The sequence below is a fragment of the Dermacentor variabilis genome, chromosome 10, assembly GCF_050947875.1.
Source record: "Dermacentor variabilis isolate Ectoservices chromosome 10, ASM5094787v1, whole genome shotgun sequence".
Taxonomy (NCBI): Eukaryota; Metazoa; Arthropoda; class Arachnida; order Ixodida; family Ixodidae; genus Dermacentor; species Dermacentor variabilis.
The window spans coordinates 85,505,409-85,529,309 of record NC_134577.1 but is presented as its reverse complement, the minus strand read 5'-3'; the positions used below and the strand labels follow the sequence as shown (position 1 = coordinate 85,529,309).

Here is a 23,901-nt window from a genome sequence, read left to right as displayed (position 1 = left end):
CTAGCTTAATTTTTGTTATACTAGAATGACGGTTATAGTTACATGAAATGAATCGAGCGGACATATTTTGTACCGCTCCTAGCATTGACATTAGATGCTCCTAATGAGGTGACCAGATGGATGAAGCAAATTCAAGCTGTGGGCGGACGAAGGTTAAATATGCCAATTTGCGTCCATAGCCTGAGCAATGAGGCAAATTTCGACGTAAGTAACCGTGCGTTTGTAACGCTTCAGCACATATGTTGGTGACATGAAATTTACATTGTGCCTAATGGGCGTCGGGTATTCCCGCATGATTCGTTGAAGATTCCGTCGTCATCGCTGCGTCTCGCTCGCGTTTGAGAATGCACATATCTGTTCGCGTCAGCCGTGCACGTCGATTACAAAAGGTTTAAATACAACGTAGACGAGATATATAACGGGCGAGAAAGTTCTAGAATGTTCTGATAAATGCATGCGCGTCATGCGCTGAGCAGTAACTTCGCATTTGCTAACGGTTGAAAGACGTTCAAAGAGATGTAGAAGTACCCGCCTCAATATGCATAAAACGTGTATCTTACTTGTCATGTCATTGCTCGCACGGATGCGTTTGTCACATCACACTAAGATTTTACAGCTATGACTAGATAGCAAGCTGAGTCCAAACATGCGACTTCGAAGGGTGTGAAAACGACTTTTTAAAACAAACAGGTTCTTCCATATTAAACAAGAAAAACTAAAATTTTATAGAGGGAGAACATATCATATAGTGAAGCACCAAATCATTTGAACTTGAACTTAACAGTCTTATTACTGTCATCACTTAGTTTATGGTGCCGAAGAAAGGTATTCCGTGAGAATAAAAGAGCCAACGAGACAACCAGAATATTCAATTCTTTGAACAAAATTTAAATGGAATAAACTTTTCTATACCTAAGATGTGCCTATTTTTTGTAGAATACCTACAATCATTGTCTGCCAAAAACAACAGGGCTGAAGAACCTCAAATAATGGCACAGATTACTTTTCAGTTCACAAAGAAACAGTCCTTGGTTATTAAGCAGATGCCAATTATAAGGGTTTTGTTCTACTGACACAGCAGAAACATTAAAAGTATGGGCAAATAAAGCTTGTCTTCTAGTGCACCGTCAAAACGCTTGCACAAAATACATCTCTAACCAAACGAGGTGTCAAGGAACTTCTGCGGACATTTAAACATTCTAGTTGCACAAAACACATACTTATCAGCTCATTGGGGATTGCCTTGAAATGAGTTTGTTAAAGCTTCGTTCGCGAACAATGTAGTCCTACATACAGTGAGCGCTGGCGAGGGCCTGCAGTGTACTTTGGCATTCAAGCTCGACAGGTACTTCTGGCGAGGACGTCTTGTTTCGTAATTTCTTAAACCAACATTTTACTCAGCAGTCTAAATGTCAAAAAGAGTCGGTCTCTGCACACGATGCATTTAGTTGCTCACTCCTGTGAAAAATGTCAGTGCTGTTTCCCTGGACGGCTTCACTCACTTTAAAACGGGTACCAGCGAAACACAAAGGACGCGCACACAAGGAAAAGGCGTTAGACACGGACGGACGCTGGACTTCCAACTGTACTTTATTATTGGAATCTACATCGCCGCACATAACCTCCGACGCATGCGCATCTTCAACTGCTTCCAAGACATGTGCAAAGATAACATATCGAAGATACATTACTGTGTGAAAACAGCCGACGCATGCGCAACTTCTAGTCCTCCCAAGATGTACGCATGAATGTCAGTTTTTGATTAATCATATTTTACCTACTCGATATGTAAGCGCCTATAGAGGCTTATATAGGCTTACCTATTGAGTAGGTAAAACATGATTAATCAAAAACTGACATTGATGCACAGGTCTTGGGAGGAGTAGAAGTTCGCATGCGTCGGCTGTTTTCACACGGTAACCTATCTCTGAAATGTGATCTTTGCACGTGTCTTGGGAGGAGCTGAAGATGCGCATGCGTCGGAGGTTATGTGCGGCGATGTAGATTTCAATAATAAAGTACAGTTGAAAGTCCAGCGTCCGTCCGCGTCTAACGCCTTTTCCTTATGCGCGTCCTTTGTGTTTCGCTGGTACCCTTTTTCAAGTTCATCATGCACCAACTGGCCCAAGAGGTTGCGCTAATTCACTCTCACGCTGTTATGCAAATGCCGCGGGCGATTTATCTAACTCGCGCATTAGACAGAATATCGCGGCTGCACATCCCTATGCGTCACCAGGTGCGCAAGCAGTTGAACTTCGTCACCAAATGAATCTCCACATAAGTAGCACGTATTACTCTGCCACAGATGCTCATCGAGCGTTTCTTTCTGTGCGAAAAGAAATCCAGCCTGCGTACACTCATACGGCGTTTTATCTGCGTGCTTCCTTTGTCGGTGACATATTTCACTAACGCAAGCTTTATCGCTACTGTGCCAATAGAGTTTGAATGGTTTCCAGCATGTTTGACAGACATGGGGTTTTCCCTCTGTGTGAGTCTGCTGGTGTCTACGGAGACTCGCCAACCGCGTGAATGATTTACGACATGTTTTGCAGATGTAGGGTTTCTCACCTGTATGCGTGCGCATATGGTTACCTAGGTGGGCAGATTGCCGGAACGATTGATCACATATTTTGCAAATGTAGGGTTTCTCGCCTGCATGCATGCGCATGTGGTTATCTAGATGACTAGACTGCCGGAATGAATGATCGCATACTTTGCAAATGTAGGGCTTCTCACCTGTATGCGTGCGCATATGGGTACCTAGGTGGACAGACTGCCGGAACGATTTATCACACATATTGCAAACGTAGGGTTTCTCGCCTGTATGTGTGCGCATATGGTTATCTAGGTGGACAGACTGCCGGAAGGATTTATCACAAATTTTGCAAATGTAGGGTTTCTCGCCTGTAAGCGTACACATATGGTTTTGTAGGCCGAGAGACTGCCGGAACGATTGGTCACATATAATGAAAATGTAGGGTTTCTTGCATGTATGTGTGCGGCAATGTGCAGCGAGATTAGCAGCCTGGCCGGACGATTTGCCACAGGATTTGCATTTGTGTGGTTTGCCTGTTGTATTCCGGCAGTGTTGTACGAACTTCGAATCCTTGATAAACGTTACATCGGATGTTTTGCAAGTGTGGGCTGTATCGCCCGTGTGTTCGTTGGCGTGCCCATGTAAGGCGTCCTGTCCGCTCGAAACATTGCCACAGACACCGGACAACTCTTGTTCTTCCCTTCCTCCGCTTCCTGTGGAATTCCTGCAAGCAGACGGTCAATGGGGTTCAATATGGGCGACTCTCGTTACGGGACGACAAAAACACATTTTTGCCAATCGAGAGTTCGAGAAACTAAATCGCGCCTTTATACCAAGGCTATTTGCACAATCTGAGCGCTAACTTGCAGGCAAAGGTCCAGAAACGTGCCCTCGGTGAGACGTTTGGCACTGAAACAAGTCGCATTGCCCGAGATAAAACACATTGGCTATTTTGTAGAACCCTTTGTACGTGAGGAGTAACATAATTGGAAATGCTGCAAAGGTGTGCTATACTACTCACGTTATCTCTGTGAAATACAGGCGGGGGGGGGGGGGTGACTTCTCGCCGGACATATCTCAGTACACAAATATCAAATAGATATCGAAAAATATGAAATATTTCAGAGTTTTCAAGCACAATGGCTAAAATCTGCTGCCGGTGAGTTTCTTCAAAGATCCTTTTGCAGAAATATAAACCAATGCTTATGACAATGTTCGTCAATGCAACATAAAACACCTGTTTTTTTTTCTCTTGATTTCTTGGCCACAGTATCTTTTGTGCGTTAATTTCATGTAGTTGAGTTCGTATGCGAGGGGTTTCGGCATTGTTGGCGTGCCATCGTTCCTACCGTTTAGGGCCAGAAATGCAAAAACAAACAAGTATAGTCAGAATAGGACACATGCACAAGTGCCTCGTGTATGCGTTCTTTCCTGCCTGTTGTTTTTTTTTTTCAAATTACTGCCCTGTATGCACTGGATGAACAACGTTTGGTAGATTGCTGTTGATATGCTATTTGTTTGCTTTTGTATATGCTAGTGATATCGGCCTACCTAAATCAAAGGGGTCTGAAATTGTCCCCCGACAAAAGCGTTGCTATGGCTTTCACGCGGAGGTGTATAGAAAAATACCCACTAGTGTAGGGAGGTCATACCCTTCCAGCGTCAAGACGCAATAGTTTCTTGGAGTGACGATCGATAGGAACCTCACGTGGTCGCCTCAAATGAAAAAACTGAGTGACAAGATTTGCTCGGCATCGCACGTATTCCATTTTTTAGCCGAATCACAGCGGGGCAGCAAATGTTGATCAATGGTGCTCCTCCATAGGGCCTACGTCGATAGAACACTACGGTATTACCTCCCGATCCTGCACAAATTGTCTCCCACAAGCAAGTGAAAACCTGAGGAAACCCGGAACAACTACCTTCGCGTATGTGCAGGCTTTTCCAAGGGGTCGTCCCGCTCAGGAACTGTAACAGAAGCTGGATGCCTGGCTCTTGAAGTGCTATGTTCACAAGAGACACTTCGAATTGACCTCCGACGCGTGATTCATACGAAGACCCACTTTTCAAAGGATATTTAAAGAACCCGTGCTACATCTCGCTTGGGACAGGGTACCGAAAGCATGTCTATTTCGATTCCTGCTCAGGCATCGCAAATTATGCCGCGAAACATAATACCTTGCAGACTGTCCCCACTGGAAATCGTGCCATATATCTCTGGCATCAGGGCAAAAAAGAAAATGCCCTATGCAGCGACTTATCAGATAGCATTCGAATCAACCTGCAGCATTTGATATTGCTTATATTCACCACAAGGCTAAGATTGCTGGGCATTGCATCAAGTTCCACTGGTGATGCCATTCAGATACCTAGCCATGCCGGTATATCGGGAAATGAAAAAGCGGATAAAGCAGCCCTAAATGGACTCCAATACCACAATTTCAAAAGAACATCTTTTACAAAATCCGATGCTTCAAACCCATAAGAAAGGGGACGCCAAATACTTGAAAAATTATAGACCGATCAGCTTACTGTCCGCTGCCTACAAAGTAATTATTCAGGTAATTGCAAATAGAATCAGGAACACCTTAGACTTCTGTCAGCCAAAATACCAGGCAGGATTCCGTAAAGGCTACTCAACAATTGACCATATTCACACTATCAATCAGGTGATAGAAAAATGTGCGGAATATAACCAACCCTCATATGTAACTTTCATTGATTACGAGAAAGCGTTTGATGCAGTCGAAACCTCAGCAGTCATGGAGGCATTACGCAATCAGGGTGTAGACGAGCTGTATGTTAAAATACTGAAAGATATCTATAGCGGCTTCACAACCACCGTAGTCCTCCATAAAGAAAGCAACAAAATCCCAACAAAGAAAGGCGTCAGGCAGGGAGATACGACCTCTCCATTGCTATTCCCAGCGTGTTTACAGGAGGTATTCAGAGACCTAGATTGGGAAGAATTGGGTATAAGAGTTAATGGAGAATATCTTAGTAACTTGCGATTCGCTGATGATATTGCCTTGCTTAGTAACTCAGGGGACCAAGTGCAATGCATGCTCGCTATATAGGAGAGGCAAAGCAGAAGGGTAGGTCTAAAAATTAATCTGCAGAAAACTAATGTAATGTTTAACAGTCTCGGAAAAGAACAGCAGTTTATGATAGGAAGCGAGGCACTGGAAGTGGTAAGGGAGTACGCGTACTTAGGACAGGTAGTGACCGCAGATCCGGATCATGAGACTGAAATAATCAGAAGAATAAGAATGGGCTGGGGTGCGTTTGGCACGCATTCTTCGATCATGAACAGCAGGTTGCCATTATCTCTCAAGAGAAAAGTGTATAACAGCTGTGTCTTACCAGTACTCGCGTAAGGGGCAGAAACTTGGAGGCTTACGAAAACGGTTCTACTTAAATTGAGGATGACGTAACGAGCTATAGAAAGAAGAATGTTAGGTGTAACGTTAAGGGATAAGAAAAGAGCAGATTGGGTCAGGCAACAAACGCGAGTTAATGACATCTTAGTTGAAATCAAGAAAAAAAAAGAACTGGGCATGGGCAGGGCATGTAATGAGGAGGGAAGATAACCGATGATCATTAAGGGTTACGGACTGGATTCCAAGGGAAGGGAAGCGTAGCAGGGCACAGCAAAATTTAGGTGGGCGGATGAGATTAAGAAGTTTGCAGGGAGAACATGACCACAATGAGTACATGACCGGGGTAGTTGAAGTATGGGAGAGGTCTTTGCCCTGCATTGGGCGTAACCAGGCTGATGATGATGATGATGATGATGATGCTTCAAACAAGACGAAAAAATATGCCTATCAAGAAAAAGACTACATCTGGAATCTGCCGTTTCACCAAGATACCTTCCTGCGGTACATTGACCCAGATATAAGATCGAAAATTCCAGGACCACTTCCTCGACACTTAGAGACATTGTACCATCGTCTTCGACTGAACGTGGCAAACACGAACAATTATCTGTACCACATAGGGCTTACCACTAATCCCTAGCGTGATAACTGTGGCAACTTAGAGACAAGTGAGCACATATTACGAGAATGGACCGCGTACCGCGAGGAGAGACAATTCTTTGAGCAACAAATCGGCATGATTTGACACGATCTTTTAACATTACCCAGTGTCCTAGGTCCAAAGCTCGGCCCTTCATAACAACGGAGGGTTTTGGATTTATTGTTCAAATACCTTTCAGAAATCGGTCTAATAGGAAAGCTTTAAATATTCTACATTTCACATACAAAAGCTTAAATTTACCCGCCATCACCTGTAACTATCAGTATCACGTCTACTTGCACATTTCATATTTATTTTTATTCTCTTCTTTTCCACTTTCTTCTGAAATCCTTTAATCCCATTCCCCATCCCTATACACAGTAGCATGCCTGCGGTTGTATACGCGCCGCCAAAATTCTCTGTTTTTCTAATAAAGAGTCTCTACAAAAAACGTTAGCTAAAATTTTATAATTTGGTCATTTAAAAATAAATATACGCAATGAGCCTTACACATTTTACACAATTCAAGCTCTCATCATATTATGAATATTTTTCGCCTCACACGAATGAGAGGTAAGCAACCATTCTTTCGCCATAGCGTGTGCATTTTTTTTAACGCAGAGTTGATGTAATGGGTGTAGCGGTAAAATCTTTGCGCTCTCCAACATTGGGCTCCATCAAGCTACGTAGCAGCTTCGCAGATATATGTTCCAAAAAGAAAAAGAGGACTATCATTTTAATAGTAGTAAAGAAAATTTCTTTATAAAGACGAACGTTACGCATATTTTGCCTAAATGTTTCTTGACTATGGCTTCCATATGCTCAGCGTTCTACGAGAATTTAAGGCATTCATGTAAAAAAATCATCGGGACACAATGGAGATTCTGTTACGTAGCATGAGTGCGCTTTTCACAATACTTCTGGCTCTATGTGCAATTGCTGCCCAGGTGACAAATCGATACATTATCGTAGTAAAAAACTGAAGGAAAAGGGGCATCATCGCTTTACGCAAAAAAAAAAAAAATTTGATTGCGTGCTTGTTCACTTAACAAAGCCGAACTCATTGGTAGCTCGTTGTCGGGACTAAGCTCCAATACCACATTGCAATAGAGCATCTACAAAGGCGGCAGTATCGCAATCTTACCTATTGAGAAGTACAAAAATGAGGCCTCCAAACAAGTGAGCAACCACACCGAGACCAGAAAACTTGACTCTAACCCAACTTCGGACTACAGTGATCCTTTGTGAAGTGCAATAGCGGCGCTGGTGTTCAAGGACCTAACCACGCAGTCTGAATATCGCTTCATGATGCCCAAGAACAATGAAGCAGATCGCCTTAGCTTCTTCCTAAAATATTTAAGTTTACCCTAGCAGAAATATTTACCGCAATATCCCAGGTCAGCATAATGGTCTAAAAACAACACACCTACCATTTCAGTGTTTAAGTATTTAAATCACCACTTGCAAAAAATACCCACCACACTTCTATCTTTTGTTCAAGACACCCCCCAATTCCTTGATGTTGTGACGGCACTAACGCCAACCAAATCCTTTGCGACTGCGCTGTTATAGTCACTTTAGATGTTTCTGCCCTTCACACTAAAATAACCGTGAGTGCTGGAATTGAAGTCGAATCAATATCCCTCAGTGTCCCCAACCACACGCTCCTGAAATTTACCTGTGACGCCTTAGGTTAGTTCTCTCGCTAAACTATTTCGATTTTGGTTCTATTCACTTGCTGCAAACTTCGAGCACCAGCATGGGAACACCATTCGCTACCACTTATGCCAACATTTTCATAGGACAGCTTTATTCAAACCTGACAAAATAATAGCCTGTGATATTGCACACGCATCTGCGTTACATTGACGACGAATTTATAACATGAGAACACGTCACAAGCATGTTAACCACCCTAATAACCCATTTCAACCGCTTGCACGCAAGTAATAAATTCTCTTCTCACCAGTCTCAAAGTGAAAACAACTTCATCGGAACAACGGCCTACATATGAAATGAGAAACCCAGAACGACATTTTGCCGGAAACGTATGGATAGCCAGCAACATTTAGGCTACAACAGTCATCTCCAGCGACACTGCAAGCAAAGAATTTTTCTCGTACGAGCGAAAGGACTAAGAGGAATTTGCAGCGAAGACAAAGATTACATCCACCTCCTAAATGACCATGATGTAGCACCAGCAGAAAGAAACTATCCGAAAGATCCTCTCGATAGAACTCATGACGTCTTGTCAAAATTGGAGAGGCAGTCGAAATTTGAAAGAAACAGCCTACACCATAATCTTAGACCACCATGCTTTAGAACAAAATATTCTGATGCCCACCCCAGCATAAACAACATCCTACGAAAATACTACCCAATATTGTAAAGTAACTAGCATCTCAGAAAAGCGTTCCCACTAGTAACAAGGATTAGCTATCCCCGCAGCAGACACCTTAAAGACAATTAATGCATGCAAAAGTCAGCCAACGTCATTACCCATAATAAAAGAATGTTGTCGCCCCAGATGCAAAACCTGCAGGCACCTTCAAAGTTACATTAAAAGTGAGAGCACCGCAAGCAGTTTTACACATGAAGTGAAAACTAGCTTCACTTGCACTAGTTCCGGTGTGCTTTATATGTTTGTCTGTTTCATTTGTAAGAAACAATATATTGATGAAGCGCGGCAGTCAATGAATGTCCGACTGAACGGACATCTCGCGGATACAGATAAAAAGCTTCCCAAAGCCGTCGCCAAGCGTTTCTAACAACCAGGTCATAACTTTGATAAACTGAAACTCTACATCCTACAGTAAAATTTCCGTTCTGCTCGACATAGGAAATACTTAAAATCATACCTCATCCATAAGTTCAAGATATTTATCAATTTTTAAATTTATTTCAATACCCTAAATGCCTAGAGGGCATTACATAGGGCGGGATTATTAAACAATCATAGGGTAGAGCAAGGTTACAGACACCAAGGAAAATAAAATATAATCGGCACAATAGATATCCAGATCCAGATACCAGAATCAAAACATCCAGATATGGAGCATTCACAAATCAAAGCAGAAGAGCCCTTCAGATGTCATCTCACGACCAGGAAGTATACCATAGAAAATAATAATTTCATGCATATTGACGGGATTAGGGTTACTGAATGTTGACTCGATCCAGATGCATCAGCAATTCTTTCTTAATGGATGACACGTTAGTAATGTTACTCGTTTGTTGCAGCATATCATTTCACTCTTTTACAAGAAAAATGGCAAGTTATGATATTTCAATATTGTTGCGAGAATTGGCTGTACTTTCAGGTGATGATCTCTGGGTGAAGAGATATGTTGCGCCGGCAGGATATTGCTTGTTGCAAAATCAGTATTGCTGTAGCACACCGAGCGAGACAATGACAAACCAGATGTCGTGCGTCGTGTGTCAATATTAGAGATGTAAGGCTTGCCTTTGAGCACGTTTATCGCAAACCTGGCTATCCTGTCCTGCACAGAATCAAGCTTGCTTGAAAGATCACCGCTGTTTGGAGTCCATACCTATGGAACCGTATTCTAAAGCTAACATAATTAGAGTTGACTAGGCATGTAGCTGCGTTTCAGCATTGGCCCCCGAGAAAGGACGCTTTAAAATACCTAATTTCTTAAAATCATTATTTCTTATATGCTATATGTGAACGTTACACGTTAGATTAGACTAGAAGTGCGCACGCATATACTTAAATGACTGAGTTTTTGCAAATATGCCGGCATTCGCAGGAGTATTAGTGAGCATGGAAAGCGTTATCTGCTTGGTCTTGTCGATGTTTATCTCCACTTCCCACAATTTGCACACCCTCATTTAGGCAGGTTATAGCACCTTGCAGGAGCATCACTTCAAGCACGTTAGTTATTTCTCTTTGTATCACACAACTGTTATGACTATCGTAACCGATATGGATACACGTTTCAAAGGAAGCTTTAGGATCTATTTGCTATGCTAAATTTCAAGCTTTAGGCAGCAGCACTCAGTTTTGTTTTCATGAGGTTGCTTGTTGTTTTGTGTTTGTCTTTGCTTTCCTTCCTTTTTTTGTTTTATTGATATAATTATTTCATTTTAGTATTTTTTTCACGATCACCATTGTTTGCCACTTCTTTTATTCTCTGTTCCAAAAAGAAGATAGCCCACTGGCCTCCCACGGAGCGAAGGCCAGCTAACTGGCCTCTGCTCCTCACCCCCCCCCCACCCCCTTTCTCCTCATCCAGGCCCCTTCGACGAAAGAACGCAAGGCTGGCAGATGCACAGCCGTGTCACACACACACTCGACTGTTCTCTCGCCCACCCGCCTTGCCCTCTCTCCACTTTAGACGAACCCTGCCTATAGACCGTTTTTTCATGGGCGCCACCATACTGTGTACGCAATGCCGCCTTCTATAGGCATTCGACATGCTAGTTTGGGCGAGCGCTTCGTCTTGTACTTCTGGTGCAAGTTTTCACGCTCGCGTGGTCTGTTTAGTGTGACGTGGCGTCTTCTTCGTGGAATACGGTTCTGCGAGGAGTCCTCAAGTGAATTTAAGTAGGCATGACCGTACTTTCTGCTGGCGTTGAGGTGGACGGAGGACGCATCGCGATGTGCGTGCGCGTGTTTTACCATACAGTCAGCGGCAGCGATCAATAGTGTATTTCCGAAAATACCAATCACTAATGGGAACTTATGGCAGTATTCTTTAGTTCAAAGCTGCGGTTTAGGAGATATGAAACATGCGCTGCGATCGTAACAGCGTGGGTACCGTTCTGCTACGGTAGAAGTTGTGCTGTTCTGTTTGAGAAGTGTTCAAACGGTTAGCTGTAGATTGCATTGCGTGGCTACTTCGTTCCCACCCATGAATAAAATAGTTTTCGTTATTAATGACGGCGTACCATACAGTATGAATTACCCTTGTCCAACAAAGCGGCCGTTTACGAACTGCGCGAGCGTCCAAGCAGTGGTAGCTGCAATATAGATTACTTTGCTTGATGTCCAAGCATGCGACATCAACATTTATAGATCTATAAACGCTGTGCGGCATGACCATGCGAGGTCTCATTTTGGCGTTAGCACGTTTTCTCTCTCTCTCTCTCACTCTTGAGAATGGGGATGACAACCGAATTTTCTTCTCCGTTTTGTTTCTCAGCATCCTGCAGCCTTCCTATTGTTTTATTTTATCTCTCCCTCCCTGCAGGTGCTCCTCGATCACCGGAGCCTAGAAAGGTTGCAGATTTGCTTACCTCTCTTGTAAGTCCGACCTGAGCTTTTCTCATACAATAAATTTCACATTCTCTCTCCTGCATGCGCTTTCAAGCGGCCTTCATTTAAGCTAAAAGCTGCTACTCAGCCGCTCTATTTGGCAGTCTGACGACTCTGGCATAGAGAGATACTCTTAGCCTTTGCATGCATTTTTTATCTGTTCACATATACGGGTAACATAAACGCCTATATTTGCGATTGTAACATACAAGCAGTATTTTAGGGCTCAATATAAAGCAGTTTTATAATAAATAACATTGAAGGTTCGCCCACATTTTCTTGGAACGCGAACGTCTCGTGGCGTTTGTTACAACTAGTCGTTTAAGTCTGAATTGTTAAATGGTTAAAGGGAAGCAGCAGGACATGCATCCGATGTAACCCGCTAAATTAAAGCTTCGCTTCTACATAGCGATGACCACCTCTGACGTTTATGCCAGGGAATCACACATGGACAAATTTTCAGTTTCTATCTGAAATCACCATTCACAATTAAATACTTCGTTTTACAGAAGACCGATATCTAGTCATGGCAGGATTGAGTAACCACTATCTTGTAAGCAAGGTGCTTGTGTTTTGAAACAAAGCCCTTCGCTCCAGCGCGCAACTTGAGGGAGTTTTAAGTGTTGGTGCAGATGCGTTTACAAAAAAAAAGCGCTCAAGGTTCTCGTAGAAAGCTCCCCAGAAATTTAAGATAAAGGTAAACAACGTGGCAATGGCGGCAGAGGCCGCATTGAAAAAGTGAGGCGAGCTGGTTCAGTATACTGTATTTGTGCCATGATGGAGAAGAAAGCAGGTTAGGAACTAACGTTAAATTAATTCATTAATCTATAGTAGTTGCTTAATTATTTTCTTGCAGCAACGATTCAGTGATTGGTAGCCGTAATCAAAATCGTTTCTTTTTAAGAGGAGTCGTTCTGATGGGCCGCATTATTTTTGTAACGTGTACGACTCTGGAGACCGGACGCCTTCATAAACAGGAAGCAGGAAACCATTCATACTGCAGCATGTATTTCCTTCGTCGTGTAATTTCAATGCACACAGCTCTCTTATACCACGGCAGATTTTTATTCGGTTAAGACTTTTGGAATATGCTGTCTCATTTATTGAACGCGTGGTTTCCCCGCAGGAAGGCGCGCCGGTACCAAAACTGAAGCAGTTGACAGTTGAACGAGGCGGTTGTTGCATGCTTCTGTATGGGGGGGGGGGGGGGGGGGCTCACTGCTTGTTGTTTACAGTGTTATTAAAGTTACACCTATGTTTACAGCGTGCCATGTCGCCACTTGTGTCGCCATTGTGTTCTCTACGCAATGAAGACTGGTAGATTTCACATCCGTATGATCAAAGCAACTATATGAAAGCAATATTTTTTCAACCGCATGGCTTATGGTTCAGGTCAGGTCTGCCAATAGCAGGTACACAAAGTCGGGCACTGTGCGAGGCCTAACCAATTAGTATCAGTGCGATCAACGTTGACTCAACCTGTGCTTGCGACTCGCGAAGACTGAATCTTGTGTATCCAACAATGAATCACCATTTTTCAACCATCACTCGCCGTTCACATGGAATGTAACTTATCGCCACAGCAGTGTCTCACTTGAAACTCTACCTCACGATTATCGACTTCTAGTCGTTGTCGTCTGCCATTATTTGCCACCATGATCTGCGTCTACAACTTATTTATCTTAAACCGGAATGTTCCCTAAAACTGAAGAGAAGGCAAGTTATGTGGTTTTGATGAAATTAATTTGTAAAAAATCTGCACAACTCTCAACGCAGCTGTTTTACAGACATGGTCGACGTGTATGTGAAGAGGAACATCGGCACTTTTATTCAAACATCCGTGGAACTCGAAAAATTTCCGGAGTTTGCACTTCAAGGTATGTGGTTCAGTCAAGACGAATCAGTGAAGTTCAATATTGAGCAGTGGGGATTTCCTTAGCATAGGATTTCCTTAAATATAGCATAATGATGTTTTGCTTTTTCTTCGTTAAAGCCTTGCATCAGCTATCACAAAATGCACTGCATATCCAGAATGGACAAAGTTCGATTTGAGAGAGGTAAGCAGCCTGAAGCATTGCATGTCATTTCTTCTATGACATATACACGCTAAAATCGTTTACAACCTTAAGGGTGTCTTCTTGTCGAATGGGGAACACACGTACCATTAGTGTATAACAAAAATTTATAGAAAACGACAACAGATATTTAACTATGCGTGCGATAACAAAAGCCAAACTTGGAAACAATGTAATTGTTCTGACAGCCTTCGGCACACAGAAATATCCGACAGGAGACTTTCACACGGATGGATATGAAACACTTCTTTAGAATGTTTCTGAGCGCCCAAGGCTATCAGAAAGATTACAGAATTTTCAACTATGCTTTTGTCATCACACGTCTATTTAGAGCTCCGTTGTTGTCCTCTGAATTTTGTTAAGGTCCTAAAGTACTGGCGTTACACGTGCGACAAGAAAACACCCTTAAGGGTGTAAACGTTTTTGCAGTGTACGTAAAGACATGCAGGTGCCTTGTATAGCAAATATGAATGAATGTGTGGTAAAAATTGAATAATTTATTAGGCATCTCTGTCAAATAGCTTCTTCATCAAACAATTACGGCACTTGTCCCGACCTAAAGTTCAACCAGTGACTAGCCGCATTTACGCGGTATTCTACACCAAACCTTGCTGGGAAATAACTGCACTTAACAATGCTCGAAGAAGCCTGCGTCGAGCAATGCAGAGAAAAGTTGCGCACCTGTGTAGTTTTTGATAAATTTTGAGGACGAATACACCATAACTATCGCTAGTCTCACAATTCCTGCTAAGGGGACCTGCATTGGCGATGACCGTATTATCTTCTGCAATTCAGGCACGAGCAAAAAGCGAATAAGCGAAAACCAATTACTTGGTATTCGTTTTTTCTCGAGCAAATAGGAAATTGCTAATAGTACACTTGTGCGAGAAAAGCTATTATTCACTTATGACAGGAACAATGCATTGATAAATTTGCAAACTTTCTGAGAGTGAAAGAAAAGACATCATTAGATTCGTGTTGTTACGATAGGTTTTGCGAAAAATGATTACTAGAAAACTCAAGCATGTATTCGCGTAGGTCGATTTTAATGGGTGTACACACACGCATATCTTTGAAGAAGGTTTCCTTTTTGTCTACTAAGTGTGGGAGAAAATGATGCGCTGTGAGACCTAACGCTTTTTCCTTATAAAAGAAACTACAGATCAGGGCGGATTAGGTGCTAGGGGACAGCCTGAGCACACATAATTCACGTACTTTTAGTTTACGAATAGTTTTGTGGCACCCAATCTGTAATTGAATGATTTTCATTTGTAAGCAGTTGCAAGTAGAAGTATCTAGCCTTTCTTCCTGCAAGCGTAATCTCGGACAATCACTTTCGCCGATACTATTGGCTTTGCGTGAAGGAGTGCTCAACAAGCCAATAAGATCATCCGGTTTTGCTCATGCGGTCAAATTTACGCGCACTGAATGTCATAAGACGAAAGCGATTACGTCCCCTGTGTCGAGTTTTTTGTTTTATTTTCACGCTAGATGGACACGGAACGGTGCAGTGTGCCTGCGAATGGAGTCAACAGCCCAATGAAAACAGCACTCTTGCTACGTTACACAGACTCCATGGATGCCCTTGGAACCTTAGGTAAGTTTCTCTTCATACCCCGAATGGTACTAGGCAAATGCAAAGGATGATCAGATAATACTTACTTGAAATAGCTGCAACCTGTATCTTTATACTGAATATTTTCTTTACTGCTATTAAAAGAACCCTGGTCGTCTCTTTTTTCTTTGCAAAGTGTATTTTCTTCCTACTAGTTCTAGCTTTATACCAAACTAAGTTATGACATCATAAAAATTTTAAATCTAAAAGCACAAGAGAAAAAATTGGCTGGGGTTTAGCTAAGCTTAAGCCTGGATATTTCGAAGCGAAAAGGTTCGGTGATGCTTCTGGTTTGGCTTATGGTTATGCTTCATTATTTAGCCTATGGATATGCTTACGGTTTAACTTATGGATATGCTTATGGTTTAAGTTATGGATATGCGTACGGTTTATCTTATGGTTAAGCTTTATGATTTATCCTATGGTTATGCTTACAGTTTAACTTATGGATATGCTTTGGTTAGCTTATGGTTAGGCTATACGTGTGCCTTGTGTAGTTATGCAAATTGCTTATCACTGATATATGCTATGAGTTATGCAGGTTTATTAAACGTCTTTATTCATCTTTGTTGGGCACATTTGAGATTTCTGTACAGCCATAAACACAGCTCTCTGTATCGGTAGTATCACTCTCTTGTCCTTCCATGTTGAATGCGCACGCCTACTCTATGGCAAGCCGTTATATAGTCGGCCTCGGCGATAAACACGCGCTTGCGGCGAACGTCAAACGAAGACGCATAGCGCGCGACAGTGGCCCCCTGCGCCGCGCATGACGTCACGCGCGGCAGCGGCGAAAGGTCAGGTGACGGAGCCTGCGGCGGCCACCCGCGCCGACTCCGAACACGCTTGCGGAGCCAATTCCGACATACGCCGGCTCGCGCGAAGCGCGGTGTTGACTAGCGTAGTGAAGCTTTTCGCTTGAGAAATCTGTGCTACAAAACGGCAACTCTTAAGGCACCGCCATTATGTCACTCAATTTTGCAACACTAAACGCCGTATTCAGAAATGTAAGTTAAGTTGAAGCCCACGCTTGATTTGATCTAAGTGGCACCTATCGCGAACGCGCCGAAGGAAAAGCACGAAGCACCTTTGGGCACGTTAACGCCAGGCGTCATGTAAATAAAGTCAAGCATGGGCTTCGACTTAAGTTGCATTTCTGAATACGGGGGTAAATATTCCCAGGTGTCCTTTGCTATTCTCTATGATAGGTGAAGACAAAAGCCTTGGAAAGCCTACTGTCATAAGCCTTAACCCACTATGGTCCTGTTTCTTCCACCGTAATAGACCTGAATCCACATTATTTCAGAATAATACACCCTAATTCATCTTCATATCATCCTCATCCACCCAAATCCACTTTAATCCACCCTAATTCACCTTTAGCCCCGTTAATACACCTTAATCTACTTCAATCCATCATAATCCACCTCAATACATTCACTAATCAATCCTTAATTAATTCTAATAATCGTTAATTTGTACATGGCTGGACAATGGTTCACACCTGGCCCTCCTTGGTCATGTCATACTTTCTGTACTTCATCACGCGGCCTTCAAACAGATTTGGTGCCTTCGCCTTAATATATTATTCAAAAACAATCATTTACGAGTTGCACTTGCGTACGGACAATGTCAAAGCTAGGTAGGGCTATTGACGAGATATCGGTAGAGTCCCACGTCGTAGAAAATCAAGCGTCGCCGTTATGGCGACTAGAGGGGGAGGTGTCAGCATCGGCTGGGCTGCGCCGCGTATGGCGGTGCGGCATTTTTTCATGACAGCGACCAGGTGGCGCGCTCGTCTTCTCCGAGATGCCTAGCGTGATGTGTTTGAGCAATCTCTCCGGCTCCAAGCGCGCGTCGGGAAGTCTGTGGTGAGGTTAGCTTCGCCTTCCCCGTTTTCTTTGCTTGTCATAAGGAGTTCTGAGTAGCTTTCTTGACCCACGCCTCTGGAAAAATTTGGTCGGTATGCAGAGTAAGCTGGATGATCTCCTGGATGTGGGCCACCTAAATGAGGTTCACGAGATGGTAAAGCATTGTGATGCGATGCCAGATCATCGTGAAATGGTGGGATCAAATAGCGACTCTCGCATACCCTACTACGTTAGCGGGTATGTTACCAGGAAAATGCTAACGAGAACAAAGTGCGAATGGTGTTCTCTAGCTGTTGCTTCAAGCAAAAGACTCGCGCTTGCTTCCGAAAGAGTCGTGCCTTAACAACCACATGGATAGAGGTGGCCTACTTTACCCATCTCAGGCACTAACAGACTTGGTTGCTGCGATGGAAGATGCCTTCACGCATTGTTTCAGCTTTAACAAGTTGAAGGCTGACAGCATCATGAGCCTTATTTCCTGTCAATAAATAAGCTGTATATGGTTGGCTGTGCGCATGATAGCGTAGAAATCACCAACCAAGTGATACGGTTTTTTGTCATCACGAGGTTGCATATCCTTGTCGCAGGAGAGAACGCATCGAAGCAAGGGAAGCGAGAAAAAATTAGGTACCTCAAGTTGAGGCGCACAACATAACTCCATAACTGCAAAGTTTATATCAGCAAGACCAACATAAAGCGTTTGTACATGTAAAACAGGAATTGTTCACATCACATTGTATGCCCAGAAATATCTGAACCGAATTTCCCACCCGCCAAATTATTGTTTGCACTGCACCTTGTTCACAGTTTCTGGGTATATACCTCCATTATATGTTGGATTTGCGCTCCATTTCATGTCATATTTTTTGTTTGAGAGCTAACAACCATGTATATAGAGTCGTGTGTATTATTTTATTACCAATAAATATTCTTTTTAAGGCACTTTTTGGCATTATTTGAGCGGTACTAAATACGCGAACTTAGTTCTTTGCAGGTTTCTAATATTGGAAACCAAATTTCCCTTAACGCCCTCATTATGCTTAGTTTTGACCATTGGTGCCTACAGTTCTACCTTTCATTGCAAAACTAAATAAACTTGAAATAATCATGGTTCACTCGAGCGTCCCGTTTCAACTGAGGCGCGCACCAACCAGTAGACGATTAGGACGTAAGCGACTGTAGCTCAAGACACTAATAAAGTCACGCCAGACAGAACTGCATACAGCACCCCATAATAGTCCCTTAAAATGTTAAAGCCGCACTGGCAAACTGCAAACAACCGCCTACTGCGGAAGTTTCTGTTTGGTGCAACTATGAGTTTCACAAGTGTTGCGCTGAGCGCGAAGCTAATGCGCGGCGATAAAATGACCAAATTTAGTACATAGTACATTAGGCCAGCTGCAGTGATAAAGTCGCCTAGCCTTTAAAATGATTTTCCGATGCGCGTATTGCGCCCCAAGAAGCCGCGGAGCGAGAAAGCACTTCACAGCGGAACCAAATAACCGCAGCGGACCTGTAGCCAGCGTACGGGAGGCATCTCGGAGCCGACATCAGCGCCTCCGCATCGTTCTGAAAAAATGCTGCCTCTGCGGCGCTCCGATGCCGACACCTCCCCCTCTAGCCACCGTATCGCCGTCACGCGTTCCTCGTCCGCCATCTTTTCGGCAAAAATCACTCCGAACCATGCAAACCCAATCACGCATACCCAACTATGCACACCTTCCGTCTAGCGCTAACAAAGTACTGAAGTAATTGAATTTCTCAATGTAAAATAAGGTAGAAAAATTGTAAAGTACAACTTACGCAAAAGCTACGGACATGATAGCGTCGAATTGTAAATCGAATGTATGAGAAAACACAATTTTCCTACGCAAGCAATGAAACACAATCCCCTCTTCCAGCATTTCTACCATAGATAGACCGGCAACGGCGTCCAAAATTTCCGCGTGCCGCGCGCGCAAATCTGTAAGGCCACGGAGTGGCGCGCCTGTTTCCTTGCAACACCTCCAGATGGCGCTCCACTCAACCGTATCGTACCGCATCGCCGCCTACGCAAGAGGATGCGTTTCTACAGAAATCTCGCCTTCGCGCATAGCCTTCGGCGTCAGCGTTTGCCGGTAAACATTAGGGTTACATATGCTGCAGCTGACGGCAAGCGTGAGAAGCAGTCGTATATTTTTGAATGCTACCGCATTCCACACTTAAAGCCAAAGTTTAAGCGACTTAAAATTTCTTTCTTTTTTTTCAGGAACGTCACAAGGCCTTTAAAATACAATTTTTAGCTAATTTTTATAGTGCGTTAAATGATGCGATTGCAAGCGCCTTAACTGGATCACGCCACCGTACTGAAGGAGGCTCCGTATCACGCTGATTGCGCGTCTCGTCTGAATTGTATCTCGTCGTCGACGCCTGCGCACCGGTGCAGCGTAGCAATATGGCGGCGGCCTTGCATCTGCTGATTTCAATGCATTCGCGCTATGAGAAGCTTTTTTCCTGTAGAGTTGGTCATAGTAAATCTATGACCAATTGTTGCAAAGTTTATAGCGTGATACCCGCCGCGGTAGCTTAGTGCCGAAGGCGTTCCTTTCCGGCGCTAAAACCGAACAGAAGCCATTGGTGTCGCAGGCTGCATCCGTTCGTGGTTTCAGAAAAGCTGTTCAAGTCGCCACAGAACGAGTAACTTAAAGAAGTTACTTGAAAGAATTATTTAAGCGCAGCAGCAGTGCGTTGGGAAGCATTGAAGGTATTGAGAAGGTGTTGGGGGCAATAAATGGGGTAACTGGTCTTTCATGGGACGTTAGCCTTCGTATATTAGTTCAGCGTAGGCATCGTCACGCCGGTATACAGAAATGGCGACAGCCTGTGTGGTCGAGGCGCCGAAAAAGGTATTGTGGCAGGTTGCGCTTTGCAATGTGTCGGTGAGTATTTAATTAAAAAAAAAAGGAAACAATAAAAGAGTGAAAATGAGAAAACAAAAACAACGGTTGAATAAAATAAAAGGGTGACGGCAGAAATATCTGGCAGGGGGCAGGTGTACATGGGAAAGGAGCTCGTATGGTTGATATCCGAGCAATAGCTTGGAAGAGAACATGAAATCGAGTGGTGCGGGAGAAGCAAAGAAGAACTGGAAACGGGTGAATAGCTGACATTACGAATCGAGGTTAGCGGGTGGAAAAATTTGTTTTATGCATTAGGTGATTTGAGGCTTGCAGGTTTTCGTTAGAGCTTCTAGCGATTCTAAGTTGCCACGCACAAAATTGGTTCCTATCGAGTGTAGACATTTAAACTTGTGTGTGATGTGTAATTCCATTTATTTACTCTCACGAGGGCAACAGAAATTAGTGTACGATTCATATAGCCTTGCTATGTAATGTATGGACATGTTTACTTAAGTCGTTGGCTACTGCTTTATGTAAATTGTGAGTTGTAGGTGCGCGATGGCCGTGGAGACTGGTATAAGTGTGTTGTCCTGAGTCACATATTTATTTCATAATTTATTTCACAACAACCCTAAGGGCCCTCTAGGGAATGTATTACAAAGCGTAAGGGTTACATCGGTGAGGCAAACAGTGTGTAAATATATATACAACACAAAACAAAACTTCGACAAATATAATTACAGTCCATCAACGTGAAAACACAGAAAAAGAAATAGTTATCAGTACAGCAACTTTAAATGATTTGCGCAAAATATGACAACGGTGCGGAGACTGTTTGTCCGCGCATGAAAAAAAATTCAGTTTACACATCAAAGAGTGAAACGTTATATATTAGGTATGCAATGGTAGTGCGTAGAGCGCCTGGAAATTTCGAGGCGTTTGTTTCCGTGACAATGTGCGATGGCAGAATATTCCATTCTATCGCGATGCGAGGTATAGCTGACTGACTAAATGCCAGGGAACGACACATGATGCATTTGGGTTTGCAAGAATGGCTGAGGGTTCAAACATTATTCGATATGAAGAGATACGTGATAGTAAAGCTTAAGGAATAGTATTAAACGGGATATATTACGATGAACGGACAAGGCTTCAAGCTCGGCACGAATTTTTAATGCTGATAGCCTGGTTCGCGGGGAATAATCTGTAAAGATGACGCATACAGCACCGTTTTACCGGGATTCTAAGTCAGTTATCAGGTATGCCTGATAAGTGACCCATATGGCTAACGGTTACTCTACTTTAGGGCGTATTAGTGTTGTGTATATCAATTTGCTTAAGTGTATGGGAGCATGTTTGAGGTTACGTTTAAAAACAAAGCGAATGGTTTACAGATGTCAGGCTGTGGTCAACGTGATTATTTCACGTAAAGTTAGGGTTTAGTTGCACGCCAAGCTATTTGTATATGCATTGTGTGTAAGAATTGTTACATTCAAGACAGTAGTCTACGTTGCTTGATCCGGAGGTTGAACTCAAAGCTAGCTTGTTAAGGCAATCCAACGCTGTATTTTTTACTATAGTATTAGATTGAATATGTTTGCTTATTGAGCACCTGATGTGGCCACAGGCACCGGATGTTGGCTTCGTCGTTGTCCTTAATTTGGCACGTACAAGGATGTCATTGAAGTAAGTGTTGCGTCCTTAGGATACATTGTGCGGTTCGGGAAAGATCTTAACTTTCTTGTTGCTAGTTAGAAGCGGGCTTGCAAGGTGTATTCACGGCTCTTGCAGGGTGTATGCGGACACAACGAAGCAACTTTAAAAGATAGGTTGTAATGGTGATCAGTACAGCAGCAAGAACATTGAGTAACGAAATAATCTTTATTGGGCGTAACTGACCCCGCAAAACAAGTTATGCTCGCGCAGAAAGATAATGTCGTGCACATGAGTCCGTCACCCAGAAAGTTGTGTATTTAAAGCTACATCACCGGCTCTGGTCGGAGCATTGAGTGATGGGGGATTACAGAATAAAATACGTGATGAGTATGAACAAGAACAAAGAAAACAGTAAGCAGAACAAAATAATGCATCATTATACAGTCTCAGTTTGCAAAATGAGTGTATAAGTGCTCATAGAAATGTTCGCGGTTAGTGATTGAAACAATGGCATCTTGAAGATCGTTCCAAAGTGCGATGGCTTGTGGGAAAGAGGAGGAATCGAAAGCTTTAGTTTAACCAAATATGCGTTGGATGCTGAGGTGATTAGTAAGGCGCCTGGATGTACGTAATGGTTTTTCAAGTGGCAGTGGGGATGGCGTTACGCTGTGAACATGTTTGAGTATTAAGCATAAAAGAGCAACAGAACGACGAATACTTAATGTCTGGAGTGGAATGCCTAGCTTAATTTTTGTTATACTGGAATGACGGTTATAGTTACATGAAATGAATCGAGCGGCCATATTTTGTACCGCTCCTAGCATTGACATTAGATGCTCTTGATGAGGTGACCAGATGGATTAAGCAAATTCAAGCTGTGGGCGGACGAAGGTTAAATATGCCAATTTGCGTCCATAACCTGAGCAATGAGGCAAATTTCGACGTAAGTAACCGCGCGTTTGTAACGCTTTAGCACATTTGTTGGTGACATGAAATTTACATTGTGCCTAATGGGCGTCGGGTATTCCCGCATGATTCGTTGAAGATTCCGTCGTCATCGCTGCCTGTCGCTCGCGTTTAAGAATGCACATATCTGTTCGCGTCGTCCGTGCACGTTGACTACAAAAGGTTTAAATACAACGTAGACGAGATATATAACGGGCGAGAAAGTTCTAGGATGTTCTGATAAATGCATGCGCGTCATGCGCTGAGCAGTAACTTCGCATTTGCTAACGGTTGAAAGACGTTCAAAGAGATGTAGAAGTACCCGCCTCAATATGCATAAAACGTGTATCTTACTTGTCATGTCATTGCTCGCACGGATGCGTTTGTCACATCACACTAAGATTTTACAGCTATGACTAGATAGCAAGCTGAGTCCAAACATGCGACTTCGTAGGGTGTGAAAACGACTTTTTAAAACAAGCAGGTTCTTCCATATTAAACAAGAAAAACTAAAATTTTATAGAGGGAGAACATATCATATAGTGAAGCACCAAATGATTTGAACTTGAACTTAACAGTCTTATTACTGCCATCACTTAGTTTATGGTGTCGAAGAAAGGTATTCCGTGAGAATACAAGAGCCAACGAGACAACCAGAATATTCAATTCTTTGAACAAAATTTAAATGGAATAAATTTTGCTATACCTAAGATGTGCCTATTTTTTTTGTAGAATACCTACAATCATTGTCTGCCGAAAACAACAGGGCTGAAGAACCTCAAATAATGGCACAGATTACTTTTCAGTTCACAAAGAAACAGTCCTTGGTTATTAAACAGATGCCAATTATAAGGGTATTGTTCTACTCACACAGCAGAAACATTAAATGTATGGGCAAATAAAGCTTGTCTTCTAGTGCACCGTCAAAACGCTTGCACAAAATACATCTCTAACCAAACGAGGTGTCAAGGAACTTCTGCAGACATTTAAACATTCTAGTTGCACAAAACACATACTTATCAGCTC

At 42.9% G+C, this 23,901-nt stretch overlaps 1 protein-coding gene across 1 annotated transcript in view; it reads right to left on the bottom strand.

The window, feature by feature from the left end:
• Positions 1–1,153: 1,153 nt before the first annotated feature.
• Positions 1,154–23,901, bottom strand: part of LOC142559315 (uncharacterized) — a 32,803-nt gene continuing 10,055 nt past the window's right edge. The window contains exons 6-7 of the mRNA XM_075670930.1: positions 2,714–2,904; positions 1,154–1,180 (exon numbers count right to left, since the gene is read on the bottom strand). Coding sequence (XP_075527045.1) covers positions 1,154–1,180; positions 2,714–2,904 — 218 coding nt within the window. The remainder of the gene's footprint in view (positions 1,181–2,713; positions 2,905–23,901) is intronic.